Source organism: Triticum aestivum, chromosome 1D (genome assembly GCF_018294505.1).
Source record: "Triticum aestivum cultivar Chinese Spring chromosome 1D, IWGSC CS RefSeq v2.1, whole genome shotgun sequence".
Classification (NCBI taxonomy): Eukaryota; Viridiplantae; Streptophyta; class Magnoliopsida; order Poales; family Poaceae; genus Triticum; species Triticum aestivum.
Window position 1 is genome coordinate 489,559,746 of NC_057796.1, and position 22,537 is coordinate 489,582,282.

The 22,537-nt window shown below is 48.4% G+C and overlaps 3 protein-coding genes across 3 annotated transcripts; 2 read left to right on the forward strand and 1 right to left on the reverse strand.

The window, feature by feature from the left end:
• The first annotated feature begins 1,032 nt into the window (after positions 1-1,032).
• LOC123178687 (GDSL esterase/lipase At5g55050-like) lies at positions 1,033-2,723 on the forward strand. Its single transcript, XM_044591483.1, has 5 exons — positions 1,033-1,252; positions 1,419-1,589; positions 1,695-1,807; positions 1,866-2,373; positions 2,530-2,723. Exons 1-5 carry the CDS (start codon positions 1,033-1,035, stop codon positions 2,721-2,723), a joined length of 1,206 nt encoding a protein of 401 aa, XP_044447418.1.
• Positions 2,724-17,508: 14,785 nt separating this feature from the next.
• Positions 17,509-17,961, forward strand: LOC123178702 (transcription elongation factor 1 homolog). The gene has a single exon (XM_044591486.1). The coding sequence runs from the start codon at positions 17,567-17,569 to the stop codon at positions 17,897-17,899; it is 333 nt and encodes a 110-aa protein (XP_044447421.1). The 5' UTR covers positions 17,509-17,566; the 3' UTR covers positions 17,900-17,961.
• A 1,424-nt stretch (positions 17,962-19,385) lies between these two features.
• LOC123178717 (uncharacterized) lies at positions 19,386-21,688 on the reverse strand. Its single transcript, XM_044591489.1, has 3 exons — positions 20,985-21,688; positions 20,398-20,692; positions 19,386-19,739 (listed from the first exon to the last, which is right to left on the reverse strand). The coding sequence occupies exons 1-3, from the start codon at positions 21,462-21,464 to the stop codon at positions 19,699-19,701; spliced, it is 816 nt and encodes a 271-aa protein (XP_044447424.1). The 5' UTR covers positions 21,465-21,688; the 3' UTR covers positions 19,386-19,698.
• Between the last annotated feature and the right edge of the window lie 849 nt (positions 21,689-22,537).

Below are 22,537 nucleotides of genomic sequence, written 5' to 3' on the forward strand. Positions count from 1 at the left end.
TCGGTGGACCGATACAGCGCGGTCCGGGCAGTTGCGGGTGGTTTGAGGGTTCGCTTTGGAGATGTCGTAAGGCCTCTATAACTAGGTAGAAAGTCACAATGATTTCTGTCCGTTGCTTCTTTCATTTCATCTTCCCCTCTTCTCACTGCGCGTGCATACCATGGTTAAACGACTTCTACTTCTCTAAAAAAAACGACTTCTACTTGTACTCTGATGAATATTGAAAAAGGATTTCTCCTGCTTTATATATTGAGCAACCATCGTCGAACCAAGCGAGACAACCACGACTACTACTTGTACTAGTACCTATGATGAATGAATATATAATGCACATTGAGATCGATTCGGCCTGACCCAGCTGCTTAAATTAGGGTGTACGATTTGAGGATACAACTTTCCAGCTGCAGTTGCATTGCATATTGCGGCATCGAGACCGGAGCATATTATAACTGTCAACTTAACTATGAATCTGGTAGTACGACTTCTAGGTAGCATCCTTGAAAGAAAAAAACTGCCGACATACTTATGAGACACACTCACAAGCTACCTAGTAGTATGTTGATGCATACAGTTCTGATCTTTTTGGACTGGGTCCTCACTTTTACAACGAAAATCCTAAACCGTTCGTACGCAGCTGCTACGAAAACTTCCAACTAATGTAAACATGCCCCCCCCCCCCCCCCCCTCTGATTTTCAGATGGGGTGGGCCTAACCCTCTCCTTTAATCCAATCAAATAGTCCAACTTTAGATCAGTTCGCAACCTTACCTAAACCACCATTACATGGATGTCGCATTGCTCCACCCGATTAAGTCTTGTATGGTACTCCTCGTCCTTCATAAGACAAGTCAAGCACTTACATTGCTGCCCCGACACTCTGGGTCAACGCTTGATGCATGGCCACTGACCCAGCGTGCTAACTAGCTGGAGTATATTTAGGACCCTTGGTGCGCAGGCCCCTAACATCACACCCATCACTACCAGCAATTCGTAGCCGAAATCTCTGTGTTCCTTGGATCAGTTGAGGGCAGCAATGGCCGCTCGTGTTAGCGGGCTCGCGGTGGGCTTCCTCTGCCTGCTTGCAATGTTGTCGCCGTCCGCGCAGCAATCCCCGCCCCCAGACTCCCCAGATTTAAAGTCGTCAATAGACACAGACACCCCACCTCTCCCTGACATACGCCCGCCCCCGAGCTCCCCGCGCGGCTACGAGTTGGACGTGCCCCCCAGGAACGTCACGTGCAAGGATACCGACGGTAAGCGGCCGGGGTGCACGGGAACTTGCCCTCGCCGCTGCCCCCAGTGCATCGTCCTCTGCCCCGACTGCAAGACATTATGCCGTAAATACCCACATATAGTTGGTTGCATGCATGTATTACATCTAAATACATCTGTTTGAGCGACAAGTAATTTCGGACGGAGCTGGTGCAGATGACGAGGTACAGATGCCAAGGCCCGTGCCGCCACCTGCCATGTTGGTGTTCGGAGATGGGCAGTTCGACAACGGTAACAACGGATACTTGGAGCCCCCTAACTACCCCTACTCTGGCACCGGCAGGCTTAGCAACGGGGCCAACCTTGCCGATGCCATTGGTACGTGTGTGCACAACACACCATGATCATACACATACTCTCTCTCTCCTCTCTTCACCGCCGGTCATGTTTGATGGATTATTTGTTTGATTTCATGGTGCCCAGCATACACTATCGGATTCCCGCAAAGTCCTCTACCCTTCATGTCGTTGCGCGGCCGGATCAGCATGTGGGGCGCCAACTACGCTTCCGTGGGCGCTGGGATTCGGAACTCCACGGTAAGTCGTCAACCCATTGCACTTAATTTGCACTCATTTTAGAAAAAAGATCGACAAGAATAGAAATAAGAGAAGAAACGAGAGATGCGTGCAGAACGGAGAGCGGAGCATCCCTCTTTCGCAGCAGCTGGAGGACTTCAGGACGACGAGGGCCCTTATGGGGATAATGCTAGGGGGTGAAGCCAAGCTGCGCGCGTACCTGTCCAAGTCCATCTTCCTCCTCGGCATCGGCAGTCAGGACCTCGACCCAAGATGGAACATACACCTCGCAAATTCGACCGAGATCCAGAGCCTCGTTGCCCTATACGGGGAGGCCGTCACGTCCCTCTACGACATGGGCGCTAGGAAGCTGGCCATCGTCAACGTTGGGCTCATCGGCTGTGCGCCCCAGATCTTTGACTACAGGTACGGTTGCGACGAGAGCCTGAACGACCGCGCCGCCGCGTTCAACGCCGCCCTCAAGCCCCTCATGGCTGGCCTTGCGTCAAAGAAGAAGGGCCTTTTCTACTCCATCGGCGACTTTCATAGCTTCACCACCACCGTCTTCGCCGACCCGTCAGCTTATTGTACGTAAACAGCCCACGGATACGATACTCATGAGAAGCAGTCTAGGATTTATCCTCCTTTTATTTATTATATTAGGAAAATGAGAAGCTGTTCGTTTGAGTATTTATGTTATTTTTATTTATTGTGGTTTGCTTAATTAGTTGTGCGTGGTGCAGGGATGGTGAACATCCGGGACTCGTGTAGCTTCACGGACCACCCAGAGAGGACGTGCTCTCCCCAGGAAGAGCACTGGTTCTGGGATTCAGAGTTCATGACGGATCAGGCATGTAGGCTGACGGCCACTGCATTTTACTATGGACCGCCTCAGTTTACCGCCCCCATGACCTTCAAGGCACTGCTGGAGAAATAATATCCTTATCACTATTTTTTTTATCAGTTTGTTTCCACTCCAACTGTAATTGTGTGCCTCCCTCATCAACCGGGATATAACAATAAGAATAAAAATAGGCTATTCTAACATTCTACTACCTATGATGAATAAGATCGTGAATTTTCCTCAAAAATAAAGATGGTGAATCTTGTTTGAAAAATGTTTGGTGCCGGAGCGCCGGCTGAAATATTTCGCCGGACCAGCAACACGCGTTGGATCAAACAACGCTGGTTGCCCACATGGCTACGTTCCTAGGGTAGTCCACCTAGCCCACCACCACTAATCCCTCTTGATTCTTATCGCGTAGAGGAGGCTCTTCTCGTCCACTCATTCACTCTCCTTTCTCATCACCTACCTCTAGCGAGCACCCAAATCAAACCGCCAGAGAAATCACCGCCGCTCCCTCCCGCTCCCATGCGACAACCTTTTTGCATCCAGATCGGGTAGAGATGGGCTCGCAGCCGACTGCCCACACCGCTGGATGCGAGGAGTGCTCAGGGGCTGTTTGTCGTGAGGCCGGAGATGACAGCCACCGGTGCTTCAACCAGCTAACGGCCGGAGGGGGGGGGGGGGGGGAGGGGGCAGATGCTACAACCGTTGGACGGAGGTACCGGAAACGCCCAACAAAGGTGATGCGACGACCTGGCGTGGAGATGCTACAACCAATCAACGGTGGTGCTGGGACCGCCAAGGGACAGTGTTGCATCCATTCCCAGAGAAAGCTACATCCGTTGTTGGTGAAGGTGCATCCATTGCCGACAAAAGCTGCATCCATCACCGGCGACGCTGCGACGACATGCCGAAGGTGTTGGAACCGACTGCAGAGGTGCTGCTACCGTTACCAGTGAAGCTGCATCCATTGGCGCCGGTGCTGCAACCACATTGCTATGTGCTGGAACCAGACGACCGTCGAAGTCGTTTTTGCGGGCACTGGCGATTTTTTTTTGCTGGAACTGGTATTTATTTTTGCTACTACCAGATAGATAATTTTGCTACCACCAGCAGCGATGAGCTTCTTTTTGCTGGAAGCACCATTCTTTTTTACTTCCATGACTACTAGAGTTTTTGTTGTCGAGTTTTTTTTTTTGCTAGGAACATGGTGGTCCAGGCCGACGACTGCGACGAGCTGGAGGCGGTGACGCTGAAGATGTTGCAGATCACGGTGACCACATGCTGAAACCAGCCGGTGGAAGGGGTGCGGTCGTCAACGGCCGAAGCTGGAACCACCGGCAGCCGTGATGTATGTGGCAGGCGGCGTGCATCGTCAACGAGACATAGGCCTAACATTTACTTTTTTCTGAACGAGAGGCGGCGGCGGCCGTGCGCAGCAGCGCTGGGTCAACGTGCGTCGCTCGGTGATAAGGGAAGAAAACGATAACTTAGTGCCAATTGAACGACCGGCTCAACTTTGGGCCGGTGCCTATCACTGGCCATCTTCTTTGGGCTACCGTACGTACTGTGATGGGCGCAGATTGTCTGACGTACTTTGGGTTGTTGACATGTGGGTTAGAGTGTTGATGGACTTTGGGTTGTTGACATGTGGGTTAGAGTGTTGATGGACCCACATGTCAGTCAATCCAACGTCACCGGACTTATGTTAGAGAATCCACACCGTATTTTTTTGTGCACATCTTAAGCTGTTTCTTTTTGCAGGGAAAATGTGCTGTCTATAAGTACTCATGGCCTAGTATTTTTTTACTAAAATACAGAGATTTTTTTTTTTGTAAACAAGCATGGCGTTCAATAGATGATGTAGATAAAAAAAAATTACGTCACCTCCTTCAAATGATGTAAACTACAACACTAGGAGATGCAAATCTGAATCTCCACCTCCCAAGTGATGTAGAAGTTCAGTTGCGCGCCAACCGCATAACCTTGTTCATTTCGTTTTGGCCCGACGCCCGCTCGCCTCCGCCATCGGCGATTTCTGCCGGGAAATGCCGCCGCCACCCATCCGTCTATCCTCGACCCCACCACCAGTCGCGTTGCCCTAGCCACCGACGACCCGCCGACGACCGGCCGCCCGCACCGCCGATGATTTGTGCCCGAAAATGCCGTCGTCGCCCGTCCGTCCATCTCCGATCCCTCCGTGACCAGGCAGGCCATCCCCGCCGCCAGCCCTCTGATTTGAATCCGCCCGACCAATGACCGCATGACCGATTCAGAGGTCCGCCAGAGCTCCGACGGCCGTAATGGCTGTAGCAGCTCACGACCACCTTCCTTGGTACTGCTGCCTGCCGCCGAAGCTAGTAGGGCGGCCACGTGACCACCACAACCCGCCGAGCCGAGGGTCTCTTGGTCGTTGCCAGCACCACTACGTCGCCGCGGGCGAAGTCCTCCAACAGCCCCACGACCGTCCAGAGGCTGTTGAAGCAGGCGCCGCCCACCCCAGACGGGCTTTGTGTTTCCCGGCAACGCTCCGACCCGCCGCCGGCTGGTTTCTTCCACCTCGCATGAAATGTGTTCGACATAATTATCTGTTGGAGTAGGAAGTTTACATCACCAAACACACATTATCTGTTGGAGTAGGAGGTTTATACATTACAAAATATACATCATTTGTTGGGGTTGGCTCTTTTTTGAAGATGTAAAAATCACTTTTTGATGGTGAAAATTATACAACACCCATTTTTACATCTCCAAATTTATATCATTTATTCGAGATGCTCTAAAATGAAAGAAAAAACCCGACTCACAAAAACAGATGGCCGGAAATTAGGATAAGTGTTACTTAAATCTCTTCCAACTATAGAACTAATTAATGCTATTGCCAAACATTGTACGAGATAAATTTGACAAATAATAACTTCCTAATTTTAGGAACTTGTCTAAAAGAGGAGAATCCTTTTGGTCTACTTGAGAAGGACGTGATGCCTATATTCATGATCGTTGCCTTAGATATCATCATAACTTTGCACTTTTTTATCAATTGCTCGACAATAATTTGTTCACCCACCGTATCATTTGCTATCTTGAGAGAAGCCTATAGTGAAATCTATGTCCCCCGGGGTCTATTTTCCATCATATTAGTTTCCGATTTACTTCTTTTGCAATCTTTTACTTTCCGATCTATAAACCAAAAATACCAAAAATATTTACTTTATCGTTTATCTATCTCTATCAGATCTCACTTTTGTAAATAACTGTGAAGGGATTGATAACCCCTTTATCGCGTTGGGTGGAAGTTTGTTTGATTGTTTGTGCAGGTATTCGGTGACTTGTGCGTTGTCTCCTACTGGATTGATACCTTGGTTCTCAAACTGAGGGAAATACTTATCTCTACTTTGCTGCATCACCCTTTCCTCTTCAAGGGATAAACCAACACAAGCTCAAGAAGTAGCAGCGTCTTCCTCACTGCAGTCTTGCACCTCACCACCCATAACCCTAGCAACCCGCCTCCCTCTCGTCGGTCAAAGGTGACATTTTTACCATCCGGGGTGCTCGATTCGTGGCGGCGGTGCTCGATTCGAGGGCGGCGGTGCTCGACCCGTAGGCGGCGGTACTCGATCCATGCTGGAGCAGCGGGAGAAGGAGGCCAGGGTGGAGATCACGGTGCGGGAGGGGGAGCTCGGTGAGATGGTGGCGGCGGCGGAGGGGCAGCTCCGGGCGTCCACGCTCCTCGTCAGCTTCCACGACAAGAGCTTCCTCTACAAGTAACTGAATAAATTCAGCTATCTGAACTCGCTGGGAGCTACCAGGCTCTGAATTTGCTTCTGTTCTCTTGACTGTCTGTCAGGTCGCCGAGCCCGTACGCCGGTTTGAGCTGCCTGAGTTGCCGGGTGCTCACCGTCTGGCAGCAGACCACAGCGTGACACGGGGCAGTGGAGGCAGAGCTCACCCAGGTCGAGACCATACGGTGGCAGTAGGAGGGGACTGAGCACCATGTGGTGTGGGCGCCGATTCGAAATCACTAGCGAGTCCTACTTCAACTGCAATGCAATGGTGAGCCTCACTTGCCATCCTCCCTCTCTTTTTCTTTTGTGAGAACAGCATTTCAGTTTGGAGTTTGCTCTGCTATGTGTGTGAGAGAGAGGTACCTTGGTGGCCAGCTATAAGTTGTCCTATGATTTTGGTTTCACCTAAGTCTGCTATATGAACACTTCCTTGGATGGCTCCCCCTCCTCCTCCCACCTCCCTCCCCACCTCCACCTCCACCACCGGCGGCCATGGATCCTTCTAAGCCACCATGGAAGGGCTCCTCCACTGGGACTTCAACCCCAGCCTAAAGGTCGAGGACCAGGTTCGTAGGCGTTTCAAATCCACGGTCCATTTCTCCCCGGCCTCCTCCTCCAAGGAATTCTTCTTGGTGGTCACGTTCTCTTCTGCCTCTTTCCCCTTGTCCTGTGCTTCGGTTGGTTTGGCCTTACAATGTTGCATTGGAGGTATTGCTTCTGGTTTCAAGGTTACATCCATTGGAGAAAGGAATTTTCGGTTCTCGGTGGCTTCAAATAAAGTGGGTCATTTCATCTATGCCCTATGGGATAGAGTTTGGCCAGATTTTGTCTACCATTTTGGTCTTTTTAGACATCCTTGGAATGTACCAAATGTGGATCCTGCTGTGAGGAACACTCCACATGAGATTGATGCTTTCCGGGGCAGAGCACCTAAAGCCATTCACACTAATCTGGATTTTCTTGAGAAAAGTGCCTCTAAGGATGTTTCGGCCACTAAGGAGTTGGCCAAATTTGGCCTTTGCATGCAACGATCTACCAATTTACTGAGCTCCTTCGATGAGGTCTCCTCTCAACGTGGTTTTTCTCATGATGATCATCTCTCGGATGCTTCTTCATTCAACATTGCAAATCGTGAGTTCATACAAGGGGGGTTGATTTTTGGCAGTTTACATATTCCGGTTTCTTCGGAGCACATTCCCAACCCTACCAAAAAATTCTTCGGTAAGAATCATCGTGAGCAGATTTGGCGTAATATTCCATCTTCGGTTTTGGAGGATATCTTAGACTTCAGGCAAGCTAATTATGACGAGGCAGATATTCAAAAAATCTATGATTTAGAGGACTTGCCTCCCTCGGACTTCATCCATCATATTTTGGGCAGATGCTCCAGATGTTTCGGGGGTGGCCATGATGCCACTAATTGTAATGCCAAAAGTGGTGCCACCTGCCATAACTTCGAACGTGCATGCTTTTGCATGCGGCATGAGATGGGCCGGCCTGTTAGAGGCCGCACGATCTGCAATAATCTGGCCCACCAGCGGGAATTTTGCCCCGGGCTTCTTTGGTGCCAGCGTTGTAAGCTCCTGGGCCATGGGGCTAAATCTTGCTCCTCTAAGTCTGCTCCACGATATTTTTGGCAACAGAGGAAGGTGGAACGGCAGGATCAACCAAACATGGATTCATTGCCTCGATTTCGCGCGGTCCTCCCACCACAGAATCCCAATATTTCTAATAGAAAATTGGTTTGGCGTCCCAAAAGGAAAGTACTAGACTCTGGGCCCCCTCCCCCTATAGCCATTGGGTGGACGTTTCCGCTTCAAGCACCACGCCATTTGCCTACTCTGCCGCCCCTGACAACCAAAGAGCAGAGCGACACCCCCTCCTTCCTCCCAGCTCCGCCATTGACTGACGCGACAGCCATCGCCGCCACCACTATCGCCATGGCCAACTTTCCGGCGAGGCCCTTCCAGTTCATGCCGATGGGAGCCCGGATTGAGCGTGGTCCGGACCACAGATTGGCGCGCAACATGATGGTGGTGGATGACCCGCCGCTGAGCCACGAGAGGTATGCCATTGTCACTGTTGTTCCCCCAGTCCCAGATCATCAGAAGCAGTTAGTGTTGGATGAGGTTGTTCGCATCATGGTTGAGGATTTTCATCTTGAAGTACCTGCTGCTTTCGTGTATCCTATCGGTGTGGGCATGGTTGCGTTTGCTGATGTAGCTCTGAGAGACCAATTTATTCAGGAGAGTCCGCATCAGTTAGACCCCCTGGATGATGATATGACCTTCTCTTTTGTGCCGCATGATGAGGGGGAAAACATGCGCCGTTGCCCGTTTCAGTATGTTGCTTGGGTCCTGTTCCTTGCTTTCCCTATGGATTACCAAAAAGATCACTATATCAATAAGGCTGTGTCATGTTTCGGGAAGTTAGATCTCTAGCACAGGCCCGGACACAACAAGGAACGAGTTTTAGTACGGGTTATCATCAGTGATATCGCACAGGTTCCCCACAGTCTTGTGATTAAGAGAATTGGCACTCTGCCAGGTATGGGTAGATCCTGGTCTGTTCCCGTTTATGTACTTAATGGAAGGAATACGATTCCTGAGCTTGTTGGGAATGAAGATGATGCTCCACCGATGAATGCATCTCCGCATCCTTATGAGTTGCCGTACCTGACTGCTGCCCAATAGTGGGCGTTGGATCATCAGCGATGGCTGCAGCAGCAGATTGATGAGGCCTGGGAGCAGCAGGTGCCCCAACAGCAGCCGACGCAGAATGATGGCTGGGGAGTCTGGCCTGTGGCACCACCTCCATACAGAGGATTCAGTTTCAGAACGCTATTTCAGTACACTAGTCCCTCTCTCATGGATGGAGTGGAACAAGAGAGCAACATCACAGATGATCCCCAGGATGAATGGTCGGTATATTCTGATATTGCAGAGGCTGTGGATGCTCTGATCAATGGAACACCAACCTCTGGTCTACAATTTGTGCGTGCTAATGGCAGTTCCCTTGCTGTTGAGGTTCAGGCTGAAGAGGGGTACCTATTCTTGCAGTTTCTTTGGATGATCTCTTTCGGAAGGTACACTCGTTGCATTACTGCACCTGATGATTGTCTGACGGGCGATTTGTTCCCTCTGAACCCTCTTGCCGTCTTTCACACTGTGACTGCTGCTGTTATCAAGGGTGTGTGCCATATGAATGAGCAGTTTGGCCCAAGGACTGAGCTGCTTCCCTGTAGTCCGGCAGATATATTCATACCTTCTGATATTTGGGATCACTATGTTATAACAATCACATTGCCTGAAGTTGCTGTCACTGATGGTGTCGGGTGCTCCACTAGGCAGGCTCTGGAGATGAGTGGAGAGGGAAATGCTGACCCTGGGAATAACTCTGAGGCCTTTGGAAACGTTGGTATAACTGAATCTTCTGAAGCTCTTGGGGCCAAGCCACTCAATAAGTACATTCAGAAGATGATCCTAGCAGAGAAGATGCCAATCGACACAACTTGCCTGAGACGCAGCTCCAGGGCCACAAGGTATGATGGCTTCAAGGTAAACCTCATCACTGATGCTAAAAAGCCGCAATCCAAGGTCAAACACAGAGGGGCCCCAGCGGTTGCTTGCTCCTCCAAGGCGACAGACCCCTGTCCCAAGTTGATGCTGCAGCCTGACGCGGTTCAGACTGAAGAATTGCCTCCGCCAACTACGATCTAGCAGCTGCAACCTGTGGGCACAGAGCTGTGTGGGATACCTGCCGAAGAACTTAGCGCCCAGAAGCTTCTAGCAAGTGCTCGTGGCGACACTCGGGAGCTGCCCTAAGTGAGATGTCGTCAAATAAACAGTGGAACATTCTCTACTGGAACATCCGAGGAATCAATTCAGACAAAAAGCAGTTGGCGATCCGTAATGCGATTGAGATTAGTGGTTGTTCGGTAGTTTGCTTTCAAGAAACCAAGCGAGAATCTTTTGATGCGTCGTTTATTAAACTCTTTTGCCCTAAGAAGTTTGATATGTTTGAATTTGTGCCATCTGTTGGTAATTCTAGGGGTCTAATCACTGTGTGGATGAGCTCGGTTTTCACAGGTGTTTCTGTTTTCTCTGAATCTTTCACGCTCGGCGTTAGGCTTACCTCGACTCAGTCCGATGATACGTGGACACTTGTAACGTATACGGCCCTTGCGCTGATCCCAACAGAGCTTTGTTTACTGGGGGGGGGGTGATGCTAACGATATGCTAATCTTCAATGAATTCATCCGTAGACAGTCTTTGGTTGAATTACCGATCAAGGGGCGATCCTTCACCTGGAGCAATATGCAAACCAACCCCCTGCTTGAACAGTTGGACTCGCACTTTACTTCTCTGGATTGGGCGGCCAAATATCCGAATACTGTAGTCATGCCCCTAGGGAAGCCCACGTCAGATCATGTGCCTTGTTATGTTAGCATCCAGACCAAAATTCCCAAGACCAAATTATTTCGTTTTGAGAACTACTGGATCAAACAACCATGTTTCTTTGATGTGGTGCAGAGATCGTGGAATAAACATTGTTATGCCCCGAACACAGCTGCTGCCTTGTGCAAAAAACTAAAAAACCTGCGATATGATCTGAAACAATGGCGCAAGAAAATCTCTAAGTTGTCTGTGTTGATTGAGAACTGTAACAAAACCCTTCTGGAGCTTGATAGTCTAGAGGATCGTAGACGGTTGACTATACCTGAAGCTAATTTCAGAAAAATTCTGAAGAAGCATCTTCTTCACTTGCTTGACTGCAGAAAAGCATACTGGAAGAAACGCTACACCATCAGGTACTTCAAATTTGGCGACGACAACACCAAGTTCTTCCATAGGGTAGCGACTGAAGATTTTCGCAGAAACAATATTGCTTCGCTGCGGTTGTCAGATGACTCAGTTGTCTATGATCATGTGGGTAAAGAGGCAGTCCTTCTCCAAACCTACAAGGAAAGACTAGGTTGCTCAAATCCTACTAACATGAGATTTGATCTGGAACACAACATCAAAAAAGTGGAAGGGCTGTAGGCCCTGTCGGAGCCCTTTACTCGGGAGGAGATTGACCAAGTTGTCAAAGAGATGCCGTCTGATCGTGCGCCTAGACCAGATGGTTTCAGTGGAAGTTTCATAAAATCTTGCCGGCACATCATTAAGGAGGAGTTCTATCGGCTTTGCTTTGATTTTCATGCAGGTACCTTGGATCTTGAAAGTTTGAATACTGGATTTATCACTCTCATCCCGAAGACTCATTCGCCGGAGACAGCTGATGACTACCGCCCTATAACACTCTTAAACTGCTGCCTCAAATTGCTGACAAAACTCTTGGCAAACCGTCTGCAGAAAGTGGTTCTTAAAATCATGCATTGGAACCAATACGGGTTCTTGCGGGGTAGATCGATCCAAGACTGTGTGGCTTGGGCGTATGAATTCATACACCAGTGCCAGGCTTCGAGACTCGAAATCGCCATTCTTAAGCTCGACTTTGCTAAAGCCTTTGATACAATCGAGCATGCTCCAATGATGCAGATTATGAAGTGCATGGGCTTTGATGATCGTTGGCTTGGGTGGATTCAGTGCTTGTTTTCGACTGCAAAATCCTCTGTGCTCCTCAATGGGATCCCCGACAGGCAGTTCTTCTGTAAAAGAGGGGTGCGCTAAGGTGACCCACTGTCCCCACTCATCTTCGTCTTGGCGGATGATCTTCTACAAGCAGCCATCAATGATGCATACCGGAGTGGTGCACTAGAGCTACCCATACCAGCTCCGGAGGATGACTACCCTGTGATCCAGTACGCAGATGACACGATACTCGTGATGCCAGCTGATCGAGCGCAAGCGGAGACAATCAAACGCGTGCTTCAGGACTATGCCTCCTCCATAGGATTGCGCATCAACTTTCAAAAATCGACCCCGATGACTGTCAATACGGCTGTGGATGCAACAGAGCGCCTGGCGGAGGTTTTTGGCTGCAAGGTTGGCAAGATGCCATTCACGTACCCGGGCATGCCGATGGGCACTGCTAAACCAACGGTGACTGACCTAATGCCGCGGGTTGCATCGGTCGAGCGCAGGCTATCCACTGCCACCTCGCTCTTGGACCTTGGATCAAAGCTCACCTTGGTCAACTCGGTGATCACGTCCCTGGCGATTTACGCCATGTGTTCCATCGGACTGCCTCCAAAGATCCTAGAACAATATCCAAGAATTTATGGCATAACAATATCCTCTGTGACAGCCACCCCCGACTGTTTTCCTTTGCTCTTAATGAAGATGTCTCGGTGCAAGCGCTGCTGACAACACCTACGCTTGGGCACAATTTCCAGCTACCGATCTCTGCCCAAGCCAGGGATGAGTTGCATAACCTTCAATGCAGCACGACCGTGAGGGAATTGAGTGACACCACAGACATCTGGAGATGCGTCTGGGGATCGGGAGACTTTGCTTCCAGAAAGTATTATGACAATTGCTTTCGAGAAGTCGGGGCGGATGATGCACTCAGATGGATCTGGAAGTCAAAATGCACCAATAAATGGAGGGTTTTTGCATGGCTTCTTCTAGCGGACAGGCTGAACACTAGAAACATGCTGAAGAGGAGAGGAATGAAGCTGCAAGACGATGCATATACTTGCCTCCTCTGTGACAACCCGCCAGAAGAGACAGTGGAGCACCTCTTCTTCGAGTGTACCTTTTGTAGAACATGCTGGAGGAAGCTGAGGATCGAGTGGGAGCATAGTAGAAACAAGCTCAAGCTTGTGCATGAGGCAAACGACAAGTGGACGGGTCCAATGTTCATGTAGATCTTTGTGATTGCAGCCTGGAGCATATGGAAGGAACGCAACAACAAGCACTTCAGGGGTGTCTTGCCTACGGTTGATGGCTGGCTTATTAGATTCAAAAATGACTTTCGTTTGATGAGGCACAGCGTCAGGGAGGCCTTGGTGCCATTTGTAGAGAGCTTGGTTACATCCATCTAGAGTGTAATAGCCTTTTTCTTGTAATTCTCTACATACACTCATCTCCCCTCTCTCCGGTGGTGAGGGCTTGTAATATCCACCCTGATGTAGCCTCAGAGAGTTGTACACCATGATTGTTGAGTTAATATAAAGTCAGTGGGGGGTTGCCCCCACTGTCCTAAGCTTAAAAAACACTTCCTTGTTGTTTGTATACACCGTCGAGTTGAATTGCCTAACTTCTGGATGTCTACATGACCATTCTTTGTTCCTGTCAATGAAAATCAGTGTTAGTAGCAATGTTCAGGTTGTTACCAATGTTCAGTTTTACCAATGTGTTCTGAAAATAAAAATCCATTTAGTGAGCACAGTTGCTAGAAGTACAGTGTTACGCATGCCAATGTTCAGTTTTACCAATGTTCAATTTTGAGAGGGAGTACTCCATTTAGTGAGCATATTTGCTGGCTTGCAATAAGAGGATCAGCAGTAGTTCAGATTCTCGGTATCTTCTCTGTAGGAGTAGTTTCAGTTAATTAACTGAAACTTTCTACTCCTCTTCTGCAGGAGCATCTTCTTGCTCTCTTCTCTCTTCTTATCTCTTCTTTCTCTCTTCTTATCTCTCCTCTCTTCTCTTATCTTATCCTCTCCTCTTAGATAATTTTAATTAACTGGCATTTAAACCTTTTCTTTTAGTTAAATCTAGATTTAACATTTTAGTTAATTAAACTTAAAATAAACCTTTTGTGTTACTAAATTAAACCTTCTGTGTTAAAATTAAATTAAACTTCTTCCTCTCCTCTCCTATTCCACTCCACTCCTCTCCTCTTCTATTCCACTCATTTCCTCTCATATTCCTCTCCTAGTCCTTTCCTTTAACAACATCAACAACAATGTGAAGTCCAAGATTGAAGACAAGGAGGGCATCCCAGCCTACATACTCTTCTCTAATTCACTCCTCTCCCCTCCTACTACTCTCCTATCAGAGAATAATCATACAAATGGAGTAATAGAAATATACACATATAAGTGGAGTATGGAGTGAAAAATAGATGGAGTAAAAGTGCAAAATTAAATGGAGTAAAAATTTAAATGGAGTTACACATACAAGTGGAGTTAGACATACAACATACTCCACACAAACAACATACTCCAACATACTCAAATATGGATTATTACAGACATGATAAGCATCACAGCCTCATCGCAAGCATCACAAGCATCATCACTAGTATCACAAGCATCATTACGAGCATCGGAGCCTCATCACAAGCATCACTAGCATCACAAGCATCATCACAAGCATCAGAGCCTCATCACAAGTAGCACATCCTCATCACAAGCATCACAAGCATCATCACGAGCATCAGAGCCTCATCACAAGCAGCACATCCTCATCACAAGCATCACAAGCATCATCACGAGCATCAGAGCCTCATCACAAGCATCATAAGCATCATCACTAGCATCACATGCATCATCACGAGCATAAGAGCCTCATCACAAGCAGCACATCCTCATCACAAGCATCATCACGAGCATCAGAGCCTCATCACAAGCAGCACATCTCATCACAAGCATCACAAGCGTCATCACAAGCACCAGAACCTCATCACAAGCATCATCACTAGCATCAAAAGCATCATCACGAGCATCAGAGCCTCATCACAAGCATCACTAGCATCACAAGCACAATCACTAGCATCAGAGCCTCATATTCCATTATTGAACCCTCTCCATTAGCCCTAAGTTGTGTAGGGCATTTGCGTAAACCTCTTGAGGGCAGGATAGTCTTGGAGGTAGCTGCCAAAGACCCTCAAGCCTTTCCTTGTTTACATGGGCATGGTTCAGGATCTCGACCATGCACGTTTGTAGAGTTAGGAAAATTCTGTTGAGCTTGTAAACCTCATAGCCTTCAAATTCCTCCAAAACACCCTTAATAAGGTCTTGTAGTGTTTTAGGACTCGGACAATCTGTCAGGGATTGCAGCGAGTTGAAAAACTCAAGGTCAAGCACATTCAAATCAGGACTGTTGGCAGGCTGTTGTATTATTCGGATGTCAAGTCCAGTTTTTGCGACAGTTTCTAGAAATTCCGGGGTCATCTGGTAAGATATGGGGCTTAGCATTATCCTGCTAAATGTAGATGGTCTGTCCAGCATCACCTTCGGGCCAAACAGCTTGTATTGCTGGCAAGACCTTCTCTATCAGGAACTCCCTCATAACTTTTCTGTCGACCTTTAAAATTCAGCAAAGTGCACTTAACTGACAACAACACTGACAACAAGTGGTTTTTGTTTGCTTTTTTTGTCTATGTTGATGAGATGTTGAGATTTTCTGTCTATGTTTTTTTGGCTTAAAAATTGAGTAAAGTGCACTTAACTGAATTAACCACTGCTCTACACTACTGCTTGTTGCATCACATCTCACACACAGAATGCCAGAAGATACAAAGTTAAAAAAGGTACTCCCGGATAATAATCCAATTAGTTTCTTATACTGTTGATCTTGCTTTTCAATCTTCTGCTGATTTGTCAATCTTGCTTTTGTTTTCATAGGTGGACAGATGGACAGTGGTTAATTCAGGTACATCCAGTGTTGCTTCCTTCCTGGCAAGTTTTGGTTGCAGTAGTCTCGTTAACATAATGAAGTAGTCTTGTTAATTAAACTAACTGAAACATTTTCTACTCCTCTGTTTACTTATTTTGGTTGGGAATAGTGATGCTGCTATGATCCCACCAGGTAAAATAGTCAGCAATTTGTTTTGAGTAACTTTGGGTGTGTGGTGTACAAGGAATGGGCATGACCAAGTGATCAAATGGAAGATCAAGAAGTAAATATCACAGGTAATTTTCAGTAAGTCCCTAAAATGGAACAGACATAAATAGGCTACTTCTCTGTTCATGTCCAATTGAACTTTTCTGTATGTTTTCTCATCAAACTACTGTAGAGTATTGTCCAACTGAACAGACATAAATAGGCTACTTCTCTTGGTGTCTCATCAAACTACTGTTGTTCATCATGGAGTATTGTTCATACTACTGTTGTTCATCAAACTATTTTGTGTTTCCTCATCAAACTATTGTTCATACTACTCCTGTTCAATCAAGATGTTTCCAAAATTACAGGAAATTCACATTTGTACTCCTTAAAATCTGTGAAGATTGATTGATTGAAGAGTACTTTGAAATCTGTGATATGTTGAAGATTCATTACACAGTAGTAATTACACACAGTACTCTGAAATCTCATTAAGCCTTTCTTTGATTGAAATCCCGAAATCTTATTTAGCCTTTATTTGATTGATTGATTGTGCAGGAAATTCAAATGTGTTAGCTCCTGATTATACTCTGCAAATGATAGTAGCTCCTGATTATACTCTGCAGGAAGACACTTGCAAATGATTATACTCTGCTCCTTCATCTTGAGACGTGCATTGAGATCGAAATTTTCCTAACATTGAGACAAAATTACTGTAGACGTACTCCGATCGATTGCTCAACATGCTGTGTGATCAGTAATTTTCCTAACATGTCTTAGATCGAATGCTCAACATGCTGCGTGACACAATACATGTCACACAGAGACATGTTAATTCAGAATACTCCAAGCAATTCTGTGTGCATTCAGAATCATTCATCCACAGTATCATTCTGTGTGCATTCAGAATGATTATACTCTGTATTCTGTATAATCATTTTGTCTCTGTGTTCATCCAGCAGAAATCCAAGCAATTCTGATCAAATTACTGTGCGTATGCAAGAGCAGAAAGGAGCATCGAGCAGCGGCGGCTGACCTTGAGCTCTTGATTGGAGTGGAGGGAGGCGGCCGGCGAGGGATCTGCGGAGAAGAAGAAGCGTAGTTTTCCCGCAAGAAAAGAAAGGAAAAAAAATAGTTTTCCCACCGCTGACAGTACGTGCCCAGCCAGCAATGCGTAGCCCAGGTAGACTAGCTACCTCCCGTCATCTCCCGGCGATACGGCGCCTGGGCCATTTCGACTGGGCGCCAGAATCCGGCTCCGACTTGTTAATGGCTTCGTTGCACCGCCGCCGAAGAGGAGCCGGAGTCGGAGTAGGCACGTCCTTTATAACAACCACACCCAACGCTTTCCCTACGAACACACATCGCGTCTGGACGACTCTCCTGATCGCGAAGCCTAGCTGCGCCTGCGATCTGGTGCAGAGAAGAGATGGCGAAGCGCAAGTCGATGAGCTCCAAGATGGCGTCCCGGAAGAAGCCGGCGCCGAAGCTGGACACCACCTTCTGCTGCCCCTTCTGCAACCACCCCGACAGCGTGGCCTGCACCATCGACCTCAAGCTCTTGGTCGCCACCGCCGTCTGCTACGTCTGCGAGGAGGCCTACCACACCACGGCGCACTACCTCACCGAGCCCGTCGACATCTACCACGACTGGATCGACGCCTGCGAGCAGGCCAACCAAGGCATCGAACTCCAAGCCCGGGACTACCACAAACGGCAGCGGCGAGTAGGCAGCGACGACGACGACGAGAGCGATGCCTGATCGATCGATCAATCGTGTCCGGTCGTGTCCTTTTCTTGACTAGTTTGATGTTTGATCGTGTCTCTCGAGTTTCCGCATCTAGTCCTCCTCTACCTCTGTTGCAGTGCTGCGTACTGTGTAGCTCATGAGTTCTGAACATCAGCCAATATTGTCCAAGGCCTTGTACTGAATCTGTGACTGGTTTCGTTGTTGCAGTGGTACCTTCTTTTCCTTTTCAAAAAAAAAGAAAAAAAAAAGAGTACCTTGTTGTCTCTAGAAAAAATAAAGTTGGCACCGTTCAAGAACAAAGACGCTCTGCAAGTTCAGAAACACAAGGGCGAAGCAGACAGGTTCCTCCTGTCAGGAGAATGAATCAATTTCAGTTAGCAGACTCACAAGAGTTGCTGGGGTTTTCCTAAACCTATATCTCAATGCAAATTGTATTTCTGAATCTCATGTCCGAGGCGGCCACACTTCTGAAGAGGTGGACTGTCAGGAGTCCTGCTCTTATCTTTCTCTACGCTGCATTGACATCTGAGTACCGCAACTCGGCGTGGGCTGAATTAGACCAGACAGTGAAAGAGTAAGGAATCATATCACAGGCAATCTTTGGAGAAGATGTATATATAAATTAAATGTCATCACTGTATTGGACAATTGACGAACAAGACAGCTTATGTACAAAACCTGGAAAACAACCTGAATTTGGTATCATCAAAACAACCTAAATCAGCCAGAAATCTGTGTCTTCTCTTTAAGGCTGAGAACACATATCGTGACTGAGTTGGGTTTCTGAGTTCCAAAGTTTCTCCTAGCAGCAAATAGTAACAAATGGGAAAATTTAATTATCTGCACCAGTCGTATGAAACCAAAAATTCCTGTATCAAGGTTTAGTGTGAATATGTGACTTCAGTAATGATTTTCTCCCCCAACAACCAGTTTAGCTTCAGATCACCTTCTAGCATCTGTACAACAGGCATAATGCAAATACCAACTACTTCTATTCAACTCCTTCTACTTATATCTGATACAGACAACAGTCCAGACAACTCCCAACTCCTAACTGAAGATTAGCAGCAGTTGCAGAATACAACAGTTTCCGTAAACTGCTAACTGAAGATTAGCAGCAGATACAGAATACAAAAGTTTCAGTAAACTCCTAACTGAAGATTAGCATTGTCTTCCACCACAAGCTGATCAGTGCTCCATTAAAATAAATCCCAAAAGATCATGTCAATGCAGCAAATAATACAACAGCGCTGGCATCTAAGGGAAACAAATGCACTTGGCGGTACATATCTTGCAAAATTCATTTTCTGCAGCAAATAATACAACAGCAAATAATCCCAAAAGACCACTACCAGTACATATCTTGCAAAATTCATTTTCTGCTGAATGACTGAAACTTGAAACGGCAGCGCTGGCATCTAGGGGAAACAAATGCACTGGGCGGTTCAAATGCTGAAGTAGCAGCAAGAATAAGAACACAACCATTACAAACCAATGCCATTGCATAACTGTTCACAGAGGTTCTCAAGTTGACATCTTAGAGAAATGCACTTGGCAATGCTGAAGTAGCAGCCACAATAAGAACACAATCATTTCTTCACACAGGTTCTGAAATTTAGAACCACATGGGACAGGTTCCTCCTATCTGGCGAATGAATCAAGTTTATCTAGGCTAGCAGACAAGAGGCGCTTCCTAGACCTATATCTCAATGAAAAGTGCAGTTCTGAATTCTCATGTCATAGTGTCCTAGGAGGCGACACTTCTGAAGAGGTGGATGGTCGACGGTCAGGAGTCCAGCTCTTATATTTCTCTACTCTGCATTGACATTCGGGTACCGCAGGTCTGCATGGGCTGAATTAGAACATGAAATGAGGAAGTTAGGCATCATGTCAGTGCAACAGTTTGAGAAGATCAATAGCTTAAATATCACTGTTTTCCAGAATTAATGAAGACAGCTCATGCACAAAAGCCTGAGAAACAATATAATGTGCAAAAACCTGAAAGACAACTTTCATGAAATACTGCAGGATTAACCTGAATTTGGTTCACATGTTGTTCACATAATTTTTATAGTATGCTAAATCCAACAGAATTTACAGTACAAGTAACTTGACTGAGTTGGATATCAAAGTTCCAAATTTTCTACAGGTGACAAATAGTGCCTAATGGGAAAACTGACTTGTCTGTATCAGGGACAGTACGATGAAACCAATAATTTCTGTGTTAGGGTTTAATGTGAATATGTTATGATTTTATCCACAAACAAACTGGATTCAGATACCTTCTAGCATCTTTGCAGCAGGCATAATGCAAACACCAACTGTTTCCGTTTAACTCCGTCTACTTATGTCTAATACTACAACAGTCCACACAACTCCCAAGTCGTAACTGAAGATTAGCAGCAGTTGCAGAAAACAACAGTTACAGTAAACTGTTCTTCAGACAGTTTCATAGTAAACTGTTCTTCAGTCAATGCAGCAAACAGGAAGTTGGCAATGGCGCGTCTCACCTGGCGTCCCCGCCATGAAGACGATGATGTCGAGGGTCTGCCTGCTGCGGGGCAGGTCGATGACCAGTGGGGTAGGCCGCCCGTGCATACCCGCTCGGACGCACATGACGAGGTTGGAGACGTCCATGGCGACACCCAGCCGGCTGGCCAGCTTCTTCCTCAGGTGGTACGCGGACCTGCCCCTGAATACGAGTGAGGCCCAGGGGAAGCTGGCGTTGGACTCGTCGGCGCCTGCCTGCTCGACCTGGATCACCCGCCACGGCAACATGAAGCTGAGGCTTCTGGGGAGGCGGAGCTGCAGTTGAGTCCCAAAGAACCATCAAATACGAAGCAGAGGCAGAGTAGTACTGCTCTGAATCTTCCTCAAGAATTGCAAAAGAATTGCAAGATGCCTATAATTGCAAATCCCCAATTGTCACGACATCCAAGAGAACCCAATTCTGGAAGATTCAAGAAGCGGGTATGGCGCAAATTTGGCAGGAATCTGCCATCCCCGCGGTTGAATCCGGACGCAAACTAACGACACCCAAGAACCCAATTCGCTAAGCAGTTCGAGAAGTACGAAGCAGCGGGCATGGCGGACTCACCCCAGTCGGAGCTGCAAGGCGAGGCGTGTCCTCCCTGGAGGGGATGCGCTCCACGACCCAATGCATCATCGTGCCGGCGCTGTCGGAGTCGTCGACGCTGAGGTACCTCCCGTTGGCGCGGAGGCGGCGGCCGCCGACGTGGCGGAGCAGGATATTGTCCCCCGAGCCGATCCCGGCGGCCTGCCACCTGATGGCCTCCTCCTCCCACGGCCCGTAGTCGCACTGCTCGACGCGGCTCTCAATGTGGCCTCGCAGCGCCGGCGCGTCCGTGGCGCCGAGGTAGCGGCCGTAGGCGGCGCTGTGGAGGAGCAAGTACTGGGCACCGCCATCTCCCTGGTAGATGTGCACCGCCCAAGCCGCGTTCATCGACGCGCGGCGCCGGCTCAGGGAGACGCCAAGCCCGTCGTCGTCGGCGTGCAGGTACGTGCCGCGCTCGCGGCTCCGCAGCCGCACGTGGTGGCCGTCCTCGAACTGCTCCATCGGTCGCCAGTGACGCTGGAGAGCAGAGGCGCGCGGTGGAGAGAGAAACCGAGCGGGGATGGAGGAGAGGCGGGGATGGTGGTTTCTTGGCGCTCCGGCGACGGGGAGAAGAGGAGGAGAGAAGGCTGTTGGTTGGGACGGTTACGTTCGGGCGCCAAGGCGGGGTATTTCAAGGTGCCTGGCGCGTCCCCCCAGCCCACACTCCTGTGCGCAGCCTCCTTCCGAAGAGCCCACATGACTTGTTTCCTTTTGCCCTGATTCCTCAACACATCCGCGGGCGCAAAATCCCTATTCTAGGCTCAACGCCAACGTCAAACATGAAGAGCAGGAGAAGCCACACCTAACACACTACAACCAAGACAACTGAAGAGGACCGGAGCCGCGCCGCCAAGAGAAACCACCGTGCCACGAGAACCCGAACACACCGAGTCTTCTCCGACCGAGCCACCTCCGGAGAGGGCCGACTCATCGTCGAGACTGCCCCCTTGCTCCGGGTCATGGAGCGCCGCTCCTGCCAAGAAACAGTAAGGACCGAGAATGGAGACCACGAGAACAATCTACAAGATAGGCGGTCATCGAAACCACCCCTCGCTACAGGCAAGGATGCAGTACGCCAGCGAGAAGGCAAACTCGATGCTATAAGCCATCTGCAACCGAGAGGAACCGAGGGTCCACAACGACACCCTCAAGAGGGTGATGACACCGTGTGCCACCGTCGTCGAGTCCGAGAGATGGACTAGGATTTTTCACCCTGGACCCGTGGTACCTTGAGGGGACCAATAGCAACCCCCTAGAGGAAAGCGACGTTCGTAGGTGCCATCGTTGCCGGCGCCGGAGTGCAGAGCTTTCGCTCGGACCCACACAAGTGCCACCTGTGGACTCAAGGTTGCCGACCCAACATATGAGGGGGAGTCGCGACCTTTCGCGCTAGGCCTCCAGATCTAGACAAGGGAATCGCCATTGCTAAAGCCACGATGACACCAGGGCCACCCGCCACCCCTCCCCTTGCTACCCACATAGCCAAGAGAAGGCGCCACCACCGCTGCCGTGCTTCCAGCTGCAGAGCCACCCGT

Coding starts and splice junctions, on each gene's coding strand:
- LOC123178687 (XM_044591483.1), top strand. CDS start 1,033: ATGGCCGCTCGTGTTAGCGGGCTCGCGGTGGGCTTCCTCTGCCTGCTT. Junction 1,253..1,418: donor CACGTGCAAGGATACCGACG/GTAAGCGGCCGG, acceptor TTTCGGACGGAG/CTGGTGCAGATGACGAGGTA. Junction 2,374..2,529: donor CGCCGACCCGTCAGCTTATT/GTACGTAAACAG, acceptor TGCGTGGTGCAG/GGATGGTGAACATCCGGGAC.
- LOC123178702 (XM_044591486.1), top strand. CDS start 17,567: ATGGCGAAGCGCAAGTCGATGAGCTCCAAGATGGCGTCCCGGAAGAAG.
- LOC123178717 (XM_044591489.1), bottom strand. CDS start 21,464: ATGGAGCAGTTCGAGGACGGCCACCACGTGCGGCTGCGGAGCCGCGAG. Junction 20,693..20,984: donor GCCTTGCAGCTCCGACTGGG/GTGAGTCCGCCA, acceptor ACTCAACTGCAG/CTCCGCCTCCCCAGAAGCCT. Junction 19,740..20,397: donor CTTCATGGCGGGGACGCCAG/GTGAGACGCGCC, acceptor GTTCTAATTCAG/CCCATGCAGACCTGCGGTAC.